Source organism: Gadus macrocephalus, chromosome 11 (assembly GCF_031168955.1).
Source record: "Gadus macrocephalus chromosome 11, ASM3116895v1".
In the NCBI taxonomy this organism is placed as follows: domain Eukaryota; kingdom Metazoa; phylum Chordata; class Actinopteri; order Gadiformes; family Gadidae; genus Gadus; species Gadus macrocephalus.
This window is the reverse complement of record NC_082392.1, coordinates 19282963-19301029: the sequence shown is the minus strand read 5'-3', so window position 1 is coordinate 19301029 and position 18067 is coordinate 19282963. Positions and strand designations below refer to the sequence as shown.

Here is an 18067-nt window from a genome sequence, read left to right as displayed (position 1 = left end):
AACTGTTTATTTCTGAAAATGCCATCATAATACTTTTTTGCGTTTATCTGCAGGCAATTTCTATGAAGTCTTTATAATCGAAAACAATATTCCCAATTTTTTATGTAAATTCTGAAGATCCTTCATTTTCTTGCTCAAGATCGACGCAATAAGTTTCCCTGGTGGTCTAGTGGTTAGGATTCGGCGCTCTCACCGCCGCGGCCCGGGTTCGATTCCCGGTCAGGGAACACGTCTTTTGCCATGTCCAACTACTAAGAACAGGGGCATGTCATTCATCCCCATGGTTATGACCCATGGTAACTCTGTGACACTTCTTTAGTGCCTTTGTTGTGTATTTGCCCACTCGGACGCCTCGTCACCGGTGTTCCCTTCTCCTGACGTCAGAAAAAGCAGAGTCGACCGTTCACAAAATGTCTTTAGGGGACTGGCAAAATCACAGCTCCTATTTTCTCTAAATCCCGGTCTTATTTCAGTATGGCATTGATTACAAAGTTGACATTCAAATAAAACATATAACCACGTAAAAAATATACTCTTCTCAATGTGATAATCTCCAAATGAGAATCTCACTGTACATAACAGACAGAGCGCAAAGGGCTTCGGATGCTGGTTCTTTTTTCTTGGTTCATTGTAATGTCCGTGTTAAGACGATAGGTAGTGCTGTTGGACCTAAAACAAGTGTATCCCTCGTCTCCCTCCCTCCCCCGCCTCCCAACATCTCTCCAAATATACCAAAACATGTTCCTAACCAACACATTAACTTTCAAGATTTTTAAGAAATTGTTTTGGAAACCTAAGCAACGCATCTACCGTGTTAAATCACATTAAAATGTAACCCAGGCCTACAAAATCCTGAATCAAATCCTAAATCCAATCCATATTGGCGATGATGAGTCAGACAAGCAGACAATGTATACCCATTTCACTTCAGACCCATCACATCATCCAGACTGAGCTGCCTGGATTGGGTCGCTGGTTGTCACTCCGTTTGACTCACGCTCCTAAACTTCACCTCACGTTTGTTTTGTCGGCTGTTTTTTTCTTTATTCCACAGCTGATTAGTTCCAGTTTCACGTGGGAAAGTTTCACCGAGACGTGTGACAGTTGCAGCTTGCGTCTCAAAATCATGACATGGTGCCATCCTTGAGGCTCCTGATCAACGCCGACGAGACGCAGACGGCAGGCAAGGATTTTGACGGAAAAGAAGAAGAAAAAGAAGAAAAAAGTAGTAGAAGAAGAAAGAAGGGCTGAAAGGTGCGGGAATGGCTGTAGGCTATTCCTGAGAGAAACATAATAGCCTTCGCTCTGTATCCTTCTAGAGCAGCTCTTCAGAGTATAGCTGCCAGGCAGACGGATAATTATGTCGTTTGAATTTGAGATGCAGTCAAAGATAAAATAGTTGACGTTAGAAAAAGGTCTCTTTGTGTTTCTTTGTGTTTCGCTCTGACTTCTTCATTTGATTGATTATGCCTGTTGTTCTTGGGGGGGGGGGGGGTATATATAAAGCCTATACTGTCCTGTTTGTGTTTAATGTACTTTGATCAAAACAGGCCTTTTTCTGCAGGCGTTTATGCACCAACAACATACGTATGTGTTATTGGTTTGCAGTAAACCTATTTGGTACGATATGAAACTGAACTGAAGAACACAATGCCCTTTGGAGGCGAGGATGTTACAATCGATTTGATTGTTACAATGTCCTTAAAATGGAAGCGTCTCCCCTCCTCCCCTTCCCCTTGGTTGTGTTTGTGGGAAAAGTTTTTTGTTAACTAGTGTGCGAAGCAGCTGATGAAAGTGCATTCCAAATGTCACTGCTGTTTGGGTTAAAGGAACACACACACACACACACACACACACACACACACACACACACACACACACACACACACACACACACACACACACACACACACACACACACACACACACAAATGCATGGGGGTTTTGGGAGGGGGGGGTGTATCTGTGTCATCTGAATTTACTGTGGGCACTTTTCAAATTAACCTAATTAAGGATATTGGCTCCATATAGCTGTGTGTGTGTGTGTGTGTGTGTGTGTGTGTGTGTGTGTGTGTGTGTGTGTGTGTGCACTGCATCACTTGAATGTAGGCCAGGGTAAGGGTGTGTTTTTGTTCCCAAGCAAAAGTCTGCTTTTGGAATCAATGAACACACGCACACACTGACTCAGTACCCACAGCTGAAACACACATGCATACACACAGCCCTAAACACCCCCCCAATACACACACAAACACACAGTGCCCACAGCTGACCGGTCGTAAATCTGTGTGAGCTTGCAGAGTGACGGCAGGGAGGAAAGACCCTTCTTGTCTTCCACCTCACCCCTCGTTCTCTCCCCTTTTTTCGAATTTCTTTTCCATGACAGCACCGTGAGTAGGCCGCAAGACGGTCCACCCTTCTTCCTCCTCTATCATCTACCCTTGCTTCTGGCCCTCCCTCCCCCTCTCCCTCTCCCCCCCCCCCCCCAAGGAGGACGGGCTTTGATCCAGAGAAGAAGGAGAGAGCACAGGGGATGGTGCCATGGGCATGTGCTAAGCCTGGGTCGGGGGCTTTAAATGGAGAGTCCAGACACCCTCATGTCATAGGTGTTGACAGGGCTAACTTGTTACACTGCCACGAGTGTCAGAGAGCCAGGGTGCTGACTTGCAACAATGCCGCAACGCTCCCGCTCGTGGAGCCCAGGTATGCTCGGGGTTACCCTCGCCAGGGCGGATGATTCAGAGGATTATTCAGGTTTTGTTGCGAGATTTATAAATCTCGGACATTGAAGGAATCTTTGTTTTGGGCATGGTTTTTAAGTGGAGGGACAGGGAAGAAAACAGAGACAGTTGCCTCACCCTAACCATTTAAGATTAACGATAATAAATGTAGTCCACATCACCTCTGGAGATAAGAACAAGGTGTATCTTCTTCATTTTGTTATCCCCAGAAAAAAAAAAAGATTTTAGTGGTCTTCTTTGGCATAAAAAAGACCAGATCGTGTTTTTTGTGACTCACTGAAGTTTCACTGTCTGTCTAGCCCTCATACCTTTGGATTCGTGGACCTCCACTGTTGTCTGTTAGAACAATGCACAAAAGCAGTCCTGTTCAGGGCAGCAGGAAGTCCGGCTGCAGGTGAACAAAAAACCCTTTCCAACCATCAACTCTGTGGTTGTTAGAGTTTGGGCGTACGTTTCAAAGAGGATCCTGGGGTTTGATGCTAACATTGAGTGAGGGGCAGAATCATCGAGGTGAACAGGAACCTGTGTTAAGAGTTGCTTAGAGGAGCGATGTGCGTTGGTTTATTGTGTTTTTTCTATTGCATGCTCATGTAAATCAACTCGCCTTGAAATCACTGTCGACGCCACATTTCAGTGCTTTCATGAGCCACGTCGCCGTCATGGTCAGGGCGGGAATATGAGTTTCCATATGATCAGGAGTCAAAGATTAAAACAAAGAAAGCACAGACTGTCAATCACTTGTCCACATCCACAACAAATCTATTAAAACCGGATTCTTTAATGGGTCAATCAATATGAAAAAAAAAGATTCCTCGGAACATAAAATGTAAAATATAAAAAAAAAGAAAAGTGCAGGTTTACGCAGAACCTTGCAGTATGCGATACAATTAATGACAAAGGGTAATTAGGGAGGGGGGGGGGGGGTATGATACAATTAACAAACTGACACAATCAATCCTTACCGCTTACAAATTCGGTTTTCCTGCAGTACTGTACTGTTACGCCAATAAATAATAAAAACAAGCAACGCTGTACATGGTTTGCCCAGGAAGTCCTTTCCGAAAGTCTGAGTCTTGGCAGTTCACGTCAGAATCGCACACGCTAAGACATTACTACACGATAGCACCAATGTGTTGAGAGGCTTCAGTCCACCAAACCCCTCCATTTCCTCATGTATGAAATACTTCTTTACATGTAACACAACAAGTGATAAACATCAACATACAACCGCTCACCTGAGGCCAATGCTGAAAGTTTTAGTACAGTACTTTCTGACGGCGGCCATTTTGAAATAACCGTATTGAATTGAAACATGAGTCTCTTCTTCCTTAAGCAAGCCAGGGATTTCTTCTATGGCCCTGTTCTGGGATTCACTCTGTTGTCTGGTGACTGAGGTTGCGATCTCTGCACAGGGAAAAGCCTTTTTTATCACTTCCTTCGAGGAAATTAAGCCCAGCTCTTTAAGTTGGCAACGGCTCTCTTTGGACCAATGACAGAAGGTTTGGCATTCTCGGGAGGAATAGATCTTGTTCTCTGAAACAATATAAACAGGGGGTGTGATTTAGCCATTTTAGATGTAATCACTCAAAGATTTTTTTATTAGAACTATCTTGTTTTCCCCCACACTGTTCAATGGTCGTATTCTGAGTCTCCCCTTTATTTCGATGTCCCCCAACACATTCCTCCGTAGTGCTTTCAGGTTCAAGATCTTGTATCCAGATGTCCAGCATCGCAAGAAGTAGAAAGCGCGCTGTAATCTCTTCTCCGCTTCCGTTGAAATGTCTTCAGATGGTCAGTGCCAGCCACACACCCTACGAAAGAAACAAAAAAACTATCCAAGCCGGGGCCTGGATCTCAGTCTCTTTGTGAAGTCTATCAGTCTCTCTGTCTGTCTTTCTTTGTATGTCTCGGTGGTGATCTTCTTCTTAGCTTATAGGTTTGAATGTGAACAGGATTTGCAGCACTGCTTGCCATAGAACTTGTGGCTGCAGACGCCGTGCTGCGGAACCAGGTGGCACCAGCTGAAGTGGTCCTTGCATCCCAGGTCTGCAGGGGGGGTTTGGAGGGGTGGAGAGTGATGGTGGAAGACGGTGAACATGAGGTTACCTCGTTGGGTCAATCATGGAATGCAGAACGTAAGTGCTATTGCGTTTCAGACATTGAGTCAACGTATAAAACGATGTTCTCTACTTGAGATTAATATCCGATGGCAGACGAATTTAAATCTTTTAGCTTGTTTTTTGCCAACACACACTCGGCCAGAAGTAGTAAACTAAAAAAGTGTGTTTGAAGGTTTTAAATCAACACTGTGTGGAATGGCCACTGTAGAAATACAATTATTTTTAATTGCATTAAAAATAATTGGATACAATTATATATATAATTGTATTTCTACAAGAGGACTTGTAGAAATACAATTATTTCTACAGTGCTGACTTGTATGCGTGTTGCAAGATAATCTACAATCGTATTGGTTGTTAGTGGCTAACGGAAGCCAATGCTAGCCCAGGAGTATCCCTTTTAATAAAAAAGTGTCTTGATGCGACGGAACTGAAGGCCGACGCTTTACCTTTCTTCTCAGGCTGGGGACAGAAGCTGGTGTTGCAGGCCTGGGAGACGCTGGGCTTAGTCGGGGCTGGACACCCAGAGGCAGGCTTCCCCTGGGCAAGGCACTGGACCGCTCGGGTCTGGACCCCTCCACCACACGATACCGAACACTGCAGGGAACCACGGGGAAGGATCTATGTTAGTTTTTACTCCATCATCAGTTTTCATTTTCTAGTCCTTGTGGGAGGACCCCTGATTCATGGCTTCTTGCTTCTATTCAGGGTTTGATGTAGTCAGAGGACTTGTAGCCCTAACATATTAAAGTGGCAATATCCATTTAGCCTGAGTTTCAATCGAATGACAAGTGGACTGCAGAAAAAGGTTGTAAATTGAAATCCAAAATATACATGTCTCCCTAAGTAGTCCACTCCTATTTAGTGCAAGTGCAATGTCTTGAAGCTCGGCCAACACAATCGCCGCCTGACTTGGCTACTGCCTATTAGCCTTTATTAGCTCGTCTGGGCTCTATATATACAGGAACATACTAACAAGGAATAGAACAGGACTATTAATAAGGCGTTAGGGGATCTGACCTGGGCCCAAGGCGAGGAGTACCAGTCAGTGGGAGGGGGAGGCGGAGACTTAGGCTGAGGCTGGGGCTTGGCCGGGGGTGGAGGCGGTGGGGGAGGGTGGAGGTGCTGACGCGGCCTCCAGGGATAGTGTCCCGGGGGGCTGGTCCGGGCTGGGGGGCAGTCGGCCAGGACGCAGGGTCTCTGAAGCGCCACCGACGGCTTGGGCACGTGGTGGCACTTCTTGGCCGCCAGCTCGCGGTATTTGCCCGCAGTGTCCTGGGGTTAACGAGACGCAGACAGACATGATGCCGTGGGACAGACGGATGGGTGTAAAGTTAAAGGTGACATATTACACCCAAAGGTGGGAGTGTGATGAGCCGTTACAAGCCGTTTTGAAAATCTCCCTCTTCTGCCATCACAAGTGGGCATGTCCACCTAGATGTGTACTGGATAGATCAGTCTACCAGACTACCCAGTGGACTGTAGCAAATGTTGCTTATCTATCCGTCATACATCTAGGTGGACACGCCCCCTTGTGATGTCAGAAGAGGCAAGGGCTTGCAAGGGCTAATCACACTCACACCTGGGGGTATAATATGTCACCTTTAAGCCTGCACTGTGTCACTTTTCTACTGCAGCTGTGTGCTCCATAAAATGAACTATCTGAACTAGAACCGTTCTCAAGAATAAAACGCTAAATCAACAACGAAATTTGTGGAGAATTTTCTCTATAAATACTTTCATTCTGTTTCTCTCTCCCCCCCCCCCCCCCCCCCCCATCACCTTGAAGAGAAATAATTTTAGGGACAACTCAAGCCACTAGAGGCTGCAAGTGGAAAACCAAAATAAATAAAGATGAAAATTCATCAAAAACTTTCATTGCATGTGCAGCTCCGAATGGAAAATTACAACTTTCAATCAAAATAGCTGTAGTGTAATGTGTTTTTTCATACCTTTTCTGCACACTTGATGAATCGCGTCTGGGACCCACGGCCACAAGTTACAGAACACTAGCAGGTGGCGTATGAATCCAGAGGGAGACCAGAGGCAGAGGAAAGGGAGGGGTAAGGCATAAGGAGGTAGAAAGGTAAAGTGTAGGGAAAACGAGTTGATTAGATGCATCGACATACATTTACAGAGCAGAGTACCCCATGTTTGAGTGAGGCCTTTAAAGGTGCTGCAGGCAAGAAAGATATAATATTTACGGCTACTGGGTAAGTATTCAGCCTCTAGAGAGAAAAATTAGCGTTTTCACGGTGAATGCACTGGCCTATGCTGGAGCCAATGTACGTTAACCCCCAGCTCGTTTTTGACCAATCAGGGCATCTCCCCCTGGATTTGCTCAGATAATCAACATTGCCTGTCCCCTTGATATCAGAGACGTGTGAAACGCAACACTTGGACCATGGAAGGGAAAACGTAGGGAGGGAGGGACCAGAGAGGATTTCTTTGGGTATAGGGTCAAACTCTTGCTCTCTTCCGCTCATCTATCACGCTTTCTTTAAACTCTGGAGTTCACCTACTGCACCTTTAATTCCGTTGCGCTCAAATTAAAGATGCAGTAATAATAATAATAATAATAATAAATTAATTTTATATAGCGCTTAATATGGTACTCTAAGACACTTTACATATTGCCCTATCAAAACTATGTAAAACAGATAGGAATAAAAGAAAGCAGAGGTTAAACATGAAGAATAAGGTGGGAGTTAGGTGGGGAAGGCTAGTGTAAAAAGGTATGTAGGTAAGATTCCAGAGCGAGTGCAGTTTAAAAGGTAATTAAGGGAGCAGTAGGTATGATTCCAGAGAGAGTGCAGCTCCAAAGGGGACATATTATACCACCAGGTGTGAGTGTGATTAGCCTTACAAGGCGTTTCGAAAATCTGCCCCATATGACATCACTAGTGGGCATGTCCACCTAGATCTGTGCTGGCTAGATGAGCAACGTTTACTTCAGTCCACTGGGTAGGCTGGTAGACTGATCTATCCAGCACACATCTAGTTGGACACGCCCACTAGTGGTGTCATATGGGGTCGATCTTCAAAACGGCTTGTAAGGCTAATCACACTCACACCTGGTGGGATAACATGTCTCCTTTAACGGTTATTAAAAGTGCAGTAGGTGAGTAGGTGAGATTCCAACGGGAGAGAGAGGAATAAATTACTGTGTGAATACATTACCTCTTGCCACGTGGTGACGAACCACTGCACCTTGCGCTGCTTGGGGCAGCGCTTGACGAAGCAGCTCTCCTGGCCGCTGGGCTTGTGCACGCCCACGCAGGAGCTGTCCGGCAGGGTACGGGCGTGGGTCCGGCCCGGGGGGGGGGCCGTGCTGGTACACAACACCGTCCTCTTCCTCAGGCCTTTGCCGCACAAGCGAGAGCACTGCGGATACAAGACGGAACAACGTGCGGGTCGGTGAGGTGAGGGAGCTATGGCCGGCGGGGCGATGACACTTGCCGCTTTTTAAACTTTTTTTGTCGCAGAAACTTTGTCATTGATATCAATGGGAACCATTGCTTTCTGCCGTTGGCTTGCTGAACACCTTTTTTCATCTTTCATTTTTCTGTTGTGAGCGACTCAGGTTTCTGTGCCCTTGACGGCATGACTTGTGTCAGACGGTTTTGTTGAGGATTTAATAAAAGGAAGTGCAGAGCGACTCTTTTTGAGTGCATACACTATGTTTCTGTGTGTTTGGCATGTTAGTTGCCTTCTTTGTTTTGCTGTCCTGTAGTTATTTTTCATGAATACACATCGATCATGTGTAATTACTAGATGTCTCATAGCATATGGTGAAAGGGTTTTGGAATCTTGAGCAAGCATCAGGACTTATGAAAGAGAAAAATATGTCTACAGTTGTCTATTAGATCGATTTTCTTTTTAATAGTTTGGCCTTTTCTTTACTCTTTTCTTCTTGAAAAGTAATTTAAGGATCGCTAGAGACTTCATGATCGTTGTTATCTGACATCAAGACACAGGCTTAATCATTTCCAAATCTAAACTTTTGGAAGGGTTAGACAGAATAAAGTATGAATGAATGGCACCGTGTGAATGGGACCATCTGACTGTAGTTTGAGGCCTTTAAACGTACACTTGAAGTGGATTCAAATCTCTTTTTTTTTACCTTTTCAAACAAAACCCATGCAATGTAATAATGATGCTTACAGATATAATGCACTGCCTATGAACTGGTCTGAGGGGGAAGCATGGGAAATCTCAGCGGGCCCATTTGTCACTTTAAGCCATTGAGATCATTTTGGCAATATGCTAAAGCCATCATGGCCAAGGTAAAAAAAAAAAGATACAATCCATTATCCTGGACTCACTCACTCACTTTTAGATGCTTTAATTTGTTTTGAAGAGAAAATGAATCTTATGGACGACAAAAAAAAGCCTTCTATTCACAGAAGAAAGATGATACGTTTTAAAGGATCTTTCTGTCTTTACCTGCTGAGATTGGCTATGATCACCTGATCATCCGTGTAAATGCTAACACACATGTTAAAACACATACGTTAACACACACACGCAGACGCACATGCTAGCACACATGCTAACACACACACACACACACTAACACACACATGCTAAGACACACGTTAAAACACACGCTAACACATTTCCCGCGAACACACACACGCAGAGGCACATACTAACACATTAGCTAACACCCACGCTAACCTGTGACCAGGGGCCGGGGCTCCAGACGGGGGGGCAGCTGTGCACGTTGCAGGCCTGCCTCCGGCCCAGGGGGGGCTGCACACACTGGGGGTCCGCCAGGGCGTCCACGTTGCTGTGGCTGGTCCTCTGGACGCACTGGACCTGCCGCGTCTGATCCCCCCCCCCACAGCTCCGGCTGCACGCCCCCCACTCCCCGACAGACCAGCTGGAGGGACACACACACACACACACACACACACACACACACACACACACACACACACACACACACACACACACACACACACACACACAGTGAGATGGACCGCCGAGTCAGCTCCTCAATCACTCAGAGCGGTGAGTCGGTGAGCCATCGCTTCCTCCAGGCATCTCCCCCCAAACGTCAACACAACATCAGGCGCCACTGAGCGCACTGTGTGTTGCAGCCCTCCCCCCCCCCCCCCCCACCCCCACTACATACACCCCTCCAGGCATCTTGGGCACACCCTACTTCCTCTGGAAGTGGAATTGACACACCTGGCCAACAGCCCATTCTACTGTTAATTACAGATTGAAGTACCATTGAACTGTGTTTGACAAAACAAACTCTGTTTCTACAATCACATCACACCTGGGCTGGCTGCGTCTTCTATCCTGCCACTAGGTATCGTATAACCTGTTGAACCTCTGGATACTTTATCCTGTTAGACAGCAGTACTACAGTGTGTACAGTAGCACAGAGTGACACACACATTCTTGGTGCCAATAGATGTGTGTGTTTCGCTCTAGGGGTAGATAGTTTTTGTACATAGTTGTGCATAGTTTGCACATGGTAGAGATTAGATATCAGATCCCCGACAGGCCGGGAAACACACGGCACGTCTCTGAAGCTGGTGCTTTGTAGAAACCGCTTTCATTGGAAAGCTAAGCCCAGTCAAACTATAGCCAATGTAGACGCTATCAAACACAGACTGTGTCACTGTTTGTCTTATAGAGTCACCATACATCAAACACCACTGATAGCACAGATATAAGGTCCCAATGTCAGCCAATCAGAAAGAGCTATTGTAATAAACAGAGATGGCACTGAGCTCTTTCACCAGAGGATGTAGGACATTTTTTCACAGGTAATGGGAGTGTAGTTATTCCTGTGATTTTGTTTTGAGCTCGAAACAGTGTACCACATTCTCCCTCCTGATAGATAGATCACAGAGTCTGTTGTGTTTTATCGAAACAACCCCTGACCTCTAAACACCAAGACCCACATGTTCTCTGTGTATACCCCCCCCCCCCCCCACCCCCCCCCCCCCCACCCCCCCCCCACAACGAGACCTTGAAAAAAAACATTAGATCTGAACTCACTCAGCCGCTCCAGATCCATCCCTGAAGAGGCACTAAGTACTCCATAAATGAACCCAGCTGAGAGCACATCACAAAAATCTCAACCTTAATGTTACTTAATGTTAAATTGGCCGGTTTCTGAGAAGTTTTGTACGAGAGATGAGCTCCGTAGGGCCTCTGGAGAATCTAAACATGCAACATCATGGGAGGAAAATGATCTGCCCCCCGGCAGATATGACAAGTCGACAAAAAACCCAGAAAAGGGCAAAGTAACTTCAGGGGGAAGGCCCGTGCAGCAGCAGCAGTAACGCTGTGTTTGGTCGCGTTTGAGAGTAAGCAGGACATCCCGGCCAGCGGTCTAAGGATTTCCCAGAGTTCTGGGTTCTGTGAGTGGAGACTGGCTGGGACTGGACGGCCATCAAAGCATGCTTAGAGGGAGGATGAAGAGTGTTTCGGAGCGCTAAGTAGAGATAATAAATTTGGGTCGCCGTGTTTCACGTTTTTTACGATTCAGACGCTGACTCATAAAGGGGAACGTTTTTGGATTCATAGGGGATCAAGTATATCAATCGTAATGCGTTGAATGAAAACACAACACCGGTATATCCCGGTGGCTGATGTTGAAATAATGCACATATGGTGGCTAAAGATGTCGTAATTCATGGATCGCTGGCGATCGTTTACGGGTGAGTGAACTTTTGTTGGACTCAATATGGGATGAATTGAATGTGTCTTTTTTGGATTATGTTGTTTTTTCCCCCCCCCCCGTCATAAATACCTCTATTATATCCAGGCTTTAGTATATTCATTTTATCACAAGATATACTGGTAAAAATAGCAGTTAATGTGTTGGGACATCGCCTGATAGAATATCTCTGTGGTTTCCGTTTCATCTGCATCACAGTTCCCTCTTATATTCAGCCAGTTACTTCACTTTGACGCTGTATCCGATTTCAAATAAAAACAGAAATCACGCAATTATACGAGCCTCCGCGCCCTATAAATAACTAACTAGTTGTCTGGCCTGCAGTGGAGTAAGAGTTTATTAAGGGCTGTAACCCCAGCACGGCGGCGGCTGGGGGTTCGGGTTCCCGTTTGACTCAGTATTCCTGAACAGTGCTCTGGCACTGAACCTCAGCGGCTCCTAAAACCGCCGTGTCCGCGAAATGCTGCCATAGAAAGAGTGCGGGTTCTTCAGACGACAGCGTTTCTCTGCCCTCCCCCCGAAAAATGCTTAACAAACATCAAACAATTATTTTCTATCCTTTCTGTCTGCGTGCTCTGCATTCGAACCAAACCTCTACTGACTCTACGTGCTGTAGCTCTACGCTTAGCCCTCTACCGACTCTACGTGTTGTGGCGCTACGCTTAGCCCTCTACCGACTCTACGTGTTGTGGCGCTACGCTTAGCCCTCTACCGACTCTACGTGCTGTCGCTCTAGGCTTAGCCCTCTACGTGTTCTAGCTCTACACGTAGCCCTCTACCGACTCTAAATGCTGTAGCTCTACACTTAGCCCTCTATCGACTCTATATGCTATAGCTCTATGCTTAGCCCTCTATCGACTCTATATGCTGTAGCTCTACGCTTAGCCCTCTATCGACTCTATATGCTATAGCTCTATGCTTAGCCCTCTATCGACTCTATATGCTGTAGCTCTACACTTAGCCCTCTATCGACTCTATATGCTATAGCTCTATGCTTAGCCCTCTATCGACTCTATATGCTGTAGCTCTACGCTTAGCCTTCTACTGACTTTACGCACTGCAGCTCTATGCTTAGCCTTCTACTGACTTTACGCACTGCAGCTCTATGCTCAGTCCTGTACCGAATCTACGTGCTCCTGCTTTAGGCTGGCCTCTACCGACTCTGCATACTGTATCTCTATGCTCAGCCCTGCACCGACTCTACGTGCTGCAGCTCTACTCTTGGCCCTCTACCGACTCTACGTGCCTCAGCTCTACACGAGGGTCCTGGCGTTACCGCAGACGGCGACGACTGCGACATAACCCTGTGATTGATGTGCTGTGGAATGAGCGGCCGGGGTCTTGTGATCCCGGGCTCTGGAGGTCCCTGAACTGCTGCTGGAGGATGACCAAGCTTCACGCTCTCCAGACGGCACCCAGAGGAGATTTGGTGGCCCGCCGCCCTGCAGGTCGTATCAGGTGGCCCGCACACACACACACACACACACACACACACACACACACACACACACACACACACACACACACACACACACACACACACACACACACACACACACACACACACACACACACACACACACGGACGCAGACACGCATGTGGAGCGGACGCACACAGACACACACACAGACACACACACACACACACACACACTCGCACGCACGCATGTGGTGCTGATGCACACATGGACACACACAGACACACACAAACACACACATGAAATCAGACAAACACACACACACACACACGCGCATGTGAGGCGGCCACACACACACATGCAGACACACACACACCCCGCCTGCCTGGCAGCGGGTCTGTCTGGCTTTCCCGGCGGCTCATCACAGGCATGGAATAGCCTCTGACTATTTAATGTGCAGTGTATGTGTGTGTGTGTGTGTGTGTGTGTGTGTGTGTGTGTGTGGGTGTGTGTGTGTGTGTGTGGGGAGAGAGCTTTGCGGTAAGAGGTGGGAGGGGGGGGGGGCTTGTAAGTTCACACCTATCTTTGTGAATGTCAGTGTGTGTGTGTGTGTGTGTGTGTGTGTGTGTGGGGGGGGGGGGGGGGGGGGGGATAGGTGTCACCGATGTACTTATGAGGGTATGTGGAGCCACGCGGTGATATAAAATGATATCACCCCTCAGAACTCAGTGCAGTGGCGTCGTTTCCATGAAGTCATGCCTCTGCCGTCCACGATCCTCCAGGCTGCCGACGCAGCAGAACAGAGGAGGAGGAGGTGGTGGCCGGGAGGCGGCCAGAATAGCCCCGACACGCCGAGACTGAAGACTGACGGACTGTCTGTCCGTCTGCCCGAGTGACCGACTGTCTGAGTGACGGACCGTCTCTCTGATAAACTGACCGCCGCTCACCGGTCTGGCGTCGCCCTGGGCGATCTGTGTTGCTCAGCACATGTTTCAGCCCTGCGTGCCGGGCGCATGCACACGACACGCACGTGCATGAACACGCACGTGTGTGCACGCGCATGTGCACGTACACGAAGGCCACCGGGCGCGAGGAAGAAGCGTAAAGCGCGATAAAAAAAAGGAACACTGATGATAATACGGAATAAAAGGACTGTATTTCTATGTAGTTGTTGAGGGATGTTGATTGGTTGCCGCGAAAAAAATATTTTTTGATTGAAGTAAACCAGAGGACCTAAACCTACGCTTTTATTTTGAAACCCACAAACCACAAAGGGAAATGTCTAAATGAATACACTAACTGAAATCCTGGTGCAAAACCACAACATGTTGCCTTTGGGCTCATCAAGGGGGATAATATACATACATTAATGTGGACGTGTATTCCTCCATTACCCATGTGGCATGACTTGAAGGGCGAAGACATATTCATACAACGCTTCATTAATGATGTGCATGTTGGCGATTTAGTATCATTTATGCCCTTTATAGTTCCTCCAACATAAAGCACATTTGAACCGAGTCCACAAAACTGCAGCTTAATTTACTTGTGTTTGAAGAAAACGGAGAACAGATGCCAACGTGTGCCATATTTAACTACACACACGCACACGCACACGCACAAGCACACACACACACACACACACACACACACACACACACACACACACACACACACACACACACACACACACACATACACACTGACACACGCATTAGCTAAACAGCAGATGTAGATATTGGCAAATTAGTAAACAGTGGCGTGATAAATGTACAGCTCGTGTTATTGCTACATCTCCTACTTCAGTACAAACACAACCTCAACAACAGGTGTGTGTTGGTGATTTATCTTCTTGGGTCAGATCTGCGCTAATATGTGGATTCGTTTACACTTCTACAGTCTGTGTAAGGAGTTGGTAAGGGGGTAGGTATTCAAATGTTTTTTTTATCACACCTCTCTCTCTCAAATCTCTGTTGTGCGCACATGTTTGTGTGTGTGTGTGTGTGTGCGTTTGTGTGTCTGTGTGAAGGGTGAACTGGACAATGTTTTTCTGGCAGCCAAATGTACAGTCTGTGTCTTTTGGTTTAACTTTAGCATTAAGCTCATTGTTAACGTTCACAAAACGTTTTTATTCCTTTTTTATTCATACATACTAAAATATACTTCCTGACTATGCTAAAATACGAAACTCATTTGAAACCGAATACTTGCCCTGGGAAGTAGGAAACTAAAGGTCATGGTACAAGAATGACTTAACAGCAAATGGGGAAAGAATATGGGCTTGAGTCTCAGGGGCCCTTAATTAAAGAAGCAAAACCAAACATTTATCTTAGTAATAAGTACATGATCCAATTTGACATGCTCTGTTACACAGACCATGTCCAGCATGGTAACATAACACATGAATTCAATTCACATACTCACCGGATTGTCCTCAAAGTATAATCTTGTTTAAAAGATGAGTGCAAAAATCAAATTACAGAGTTTTCGTTCAACATTGGGTCAGCATTTATTAGATTACATCCTGAGGGTCCACAGAAAGGTTAATCTGAGTCAGTCAGTGGGAACTGTCCCTTAGTGTTCGAACACTGGAAAGCAGGGGCGTGCCACCGCCACGTTTACGGAACGGGCTCTGAATGTCATCTTAAAGATGAGTGGACGACATTGCTAACTTTCCAACTGCTCCATAGCTACCACGATTGTCACAACAATGTGTCAACAATTCTTTCCACATTGGTTTACAATATATATACTATAAAAAAAAATTGTACATTTGTAAAGAGTAAATAAAATCACAATGCTGCGGTAGGGTAAATGATGATCGTCATTTTGTATATTTTATCCAAACCTCAATGAGTCTCAAATTGACGTAAGTATGACTAAGTATGCCTCTTTCTAAGACTATCATGTCAGTTAAGAAGGATTATTCAGATGTAAGCTCATACATTATTTTCCTACGCGCCACACTCCAAAGGGAAGAAAAAGCAACACAGGTTCACAGGCTGCAGCGTCTGACATTACCCTGAAGAGGAAACCCCCCAAACTCTTTCAGATTTTTCCATCTGTGAAAGAGACTCAAAGAGTTGTCTTCCCTAACTACCAGCTAGTGTTTGCCACCAAACAGGAGATAAATGATGAGCCTCTCTGGGATACGGTGGATTTGGTTTCACTATTAACGACATTGGCAACCTGTGACCCACGAATTCAGCTCGCCCACCACCCACCACTGCAATGTAGACGCGTTGTGATCAACCCACAGAGCTGTGAAGGGCTGTATTAGTGACGAAACGATAAATATTTCTCAGAGAGGAGAAACCATGCAATCGGGTAGAGACAAGAGTTGTTAAGGACTAGGGGACATGAGAGGATTTTCAAAGCTGAAAGGCGGATGTAGAAGACAACAATAAACATAATCGAACATAAACCGTTATTGATCCCTTAATAATTCTGTGCGTAAATGGACATTTGGACTGATTTATTATGAGTTCTAGCACCGTTGACCTCTGCCCTCTCTGTCCGCCACTCCCATTGCGCTCCCTGTGATGATGGCGCAGAGCATGTGAACTATGGGAGATGTAGGAATCTCCTGATGACTTGTGCAGGTGTTTGAGACACGCCACCTGTGGGAAAGCATGCGATCGCGCTGGAAGGGGGAAGGATGTTAGAGGGAGATTCCCAGGGAAAATAAGAGAGAGAGAGAGCCAGAGAGCCACAGAGAGAGAGAGAGTGCAAGACAGGGCGTGCCAGATAGACAGATACATGGATAGATGAATAGATAGAGTGAGAGAGAGAGAGTGAGAGAGAGAGTGAGAGAGAGAGAGAGAGCGGGAGCGAGAGCGAGAGAGAGAGAATGACAGTGAGAGAGGAGAAGCGAGAGAGATCGAGAGTCAGAGAGGGCCAACCCTATTTATATGGAAACAGACAAGAACAGGGAGAAAGGAAATGCATACATAAAGGCGATCATACATTTCGAATTGGCAAATAAGCGTAGCGGTCTTAACAGGCTCTCTCTGCGGAGATGTCCCGGGGCGCGGCGAGGTACAAAGTGTCCCGATGACAGCAGAGAAACGGGAGAGTGCCGAGTGGGAAGTCACGCCTCGCATCACTTCAACTGTCCTTCTGCTGCTCTGTCATCCTTAAGAGGGCGTGTGTGTGTTGGCACGTGTGCATGCGTCGGCGTGCGCAGGCGCGCCTGTGTGTGTGTGTGTGTGTCTGACTACAGCTCCCAGCTGAAGTCAGTCAGGATTCACAGCCAACAGCATGGTAGAGTATGTCATGTGGGTCCTGTCTGCGCCGACGTAAATGCCATCCGGTGCTGTGATCTAATTAGTCACTTTCAAATAACACCAGCCATCCATCCGGTGTCTGTGAGTGGCATGCTCTGTGAGTGAGGATATCTGTTGTGGTCGTCTGCGCCTGGCTCGGTTTGAGATAATTCAGACTTAAGAGTGCTCCAGGGTCATCTTCCGAGGCATTACGGCATCTCTTCCCTGACGCGTGTCAGGCCTATTGCTCTTCTCACAGCCGCTCTGATGGTAAATGGGCTGCACTATATCCATCGCTTTTCCAACCAGTGGCCACTCAAAACGCTGTACGATATCGCCTAACATTCACCCTTTCATGCACACATTCACACACCGATGGCGGTGACCAGCATGCAAGACGACAGCCAGCCCGTCGGGAGCAGTTCAGGTGAGGGGCCTTCCTCAGGGACGCCTCGACGATCGGAGCAGCCGGGGATCGAACTGGCAACCTTCCACTCACCAGGCAACCCGCTCTACCTCCTGAGCCACATGCCGCCCACAATCTCACTTTTCAGGAACAAAAACAACGTTTTTCTGCAGGGTGAAAATTTGCATAAGCAACACGCATTCAAAGGGCACTTCAAGGTTTTGCCGTACCTGTGTTCGGACAATAAGGAGGACTGGAAACCACGAGAGGTCTTTTTCACAGGGCGCCAGAGATGAGGTCAGTGTCTGAGGCGAACAGCGCTCAGCTCATAAATCAACGCACAACTCGTCAGCAGTGTCCGGTTCATTTTCAGGAATCTGTCGGATATTTTGGACCGATGCTGAGAGCCTA

General features: G+C 46.7%; 1 protein-coding gene and 1 non-coding gene across 2 annotated transcripts in view; one reads left to right on the top strand and one right to left on the bottom strand.

Moving 5' to 3' along the window:
* Window positions 1–155: 155 nt before the first annotated feature.
* Window positions 156–227, top strand: trnae-cuc (transfer RNA glutamic acid (anticodon CUC)). The gene has a single exon. It is a non-coding gene; the product is annotated as a tRNA-Glu (tRNA).
* A 3272-nt stretch (window positions 228–3499) lies between these two features.
* Window positions 3500–18067, bottom strand: part of LOC132467850 (A disintegrin and metalloproteinase with thrombospondin motifs 16) — a 65125-nt gene continuing 50557 nt past the window's right edge. The window contains 6 exon segments of the mRNA XM_060065412.1: window positions 3500–4787; window positions 5311–5458; window positions 5882–6136; window positions 6814–6870; window positions 8042–8245; window positions 9542–9746. Coding sequence (XP_059921395.1) covers window positions 4672–4787; window positions 5311–5458; window positions 5882–6136; window positions 6814–6870; window positions 8042–8245; window positions 9542–9746 — 985 coding nt within the window. The 3' untranslated portion in view covers window positions 3500–4671.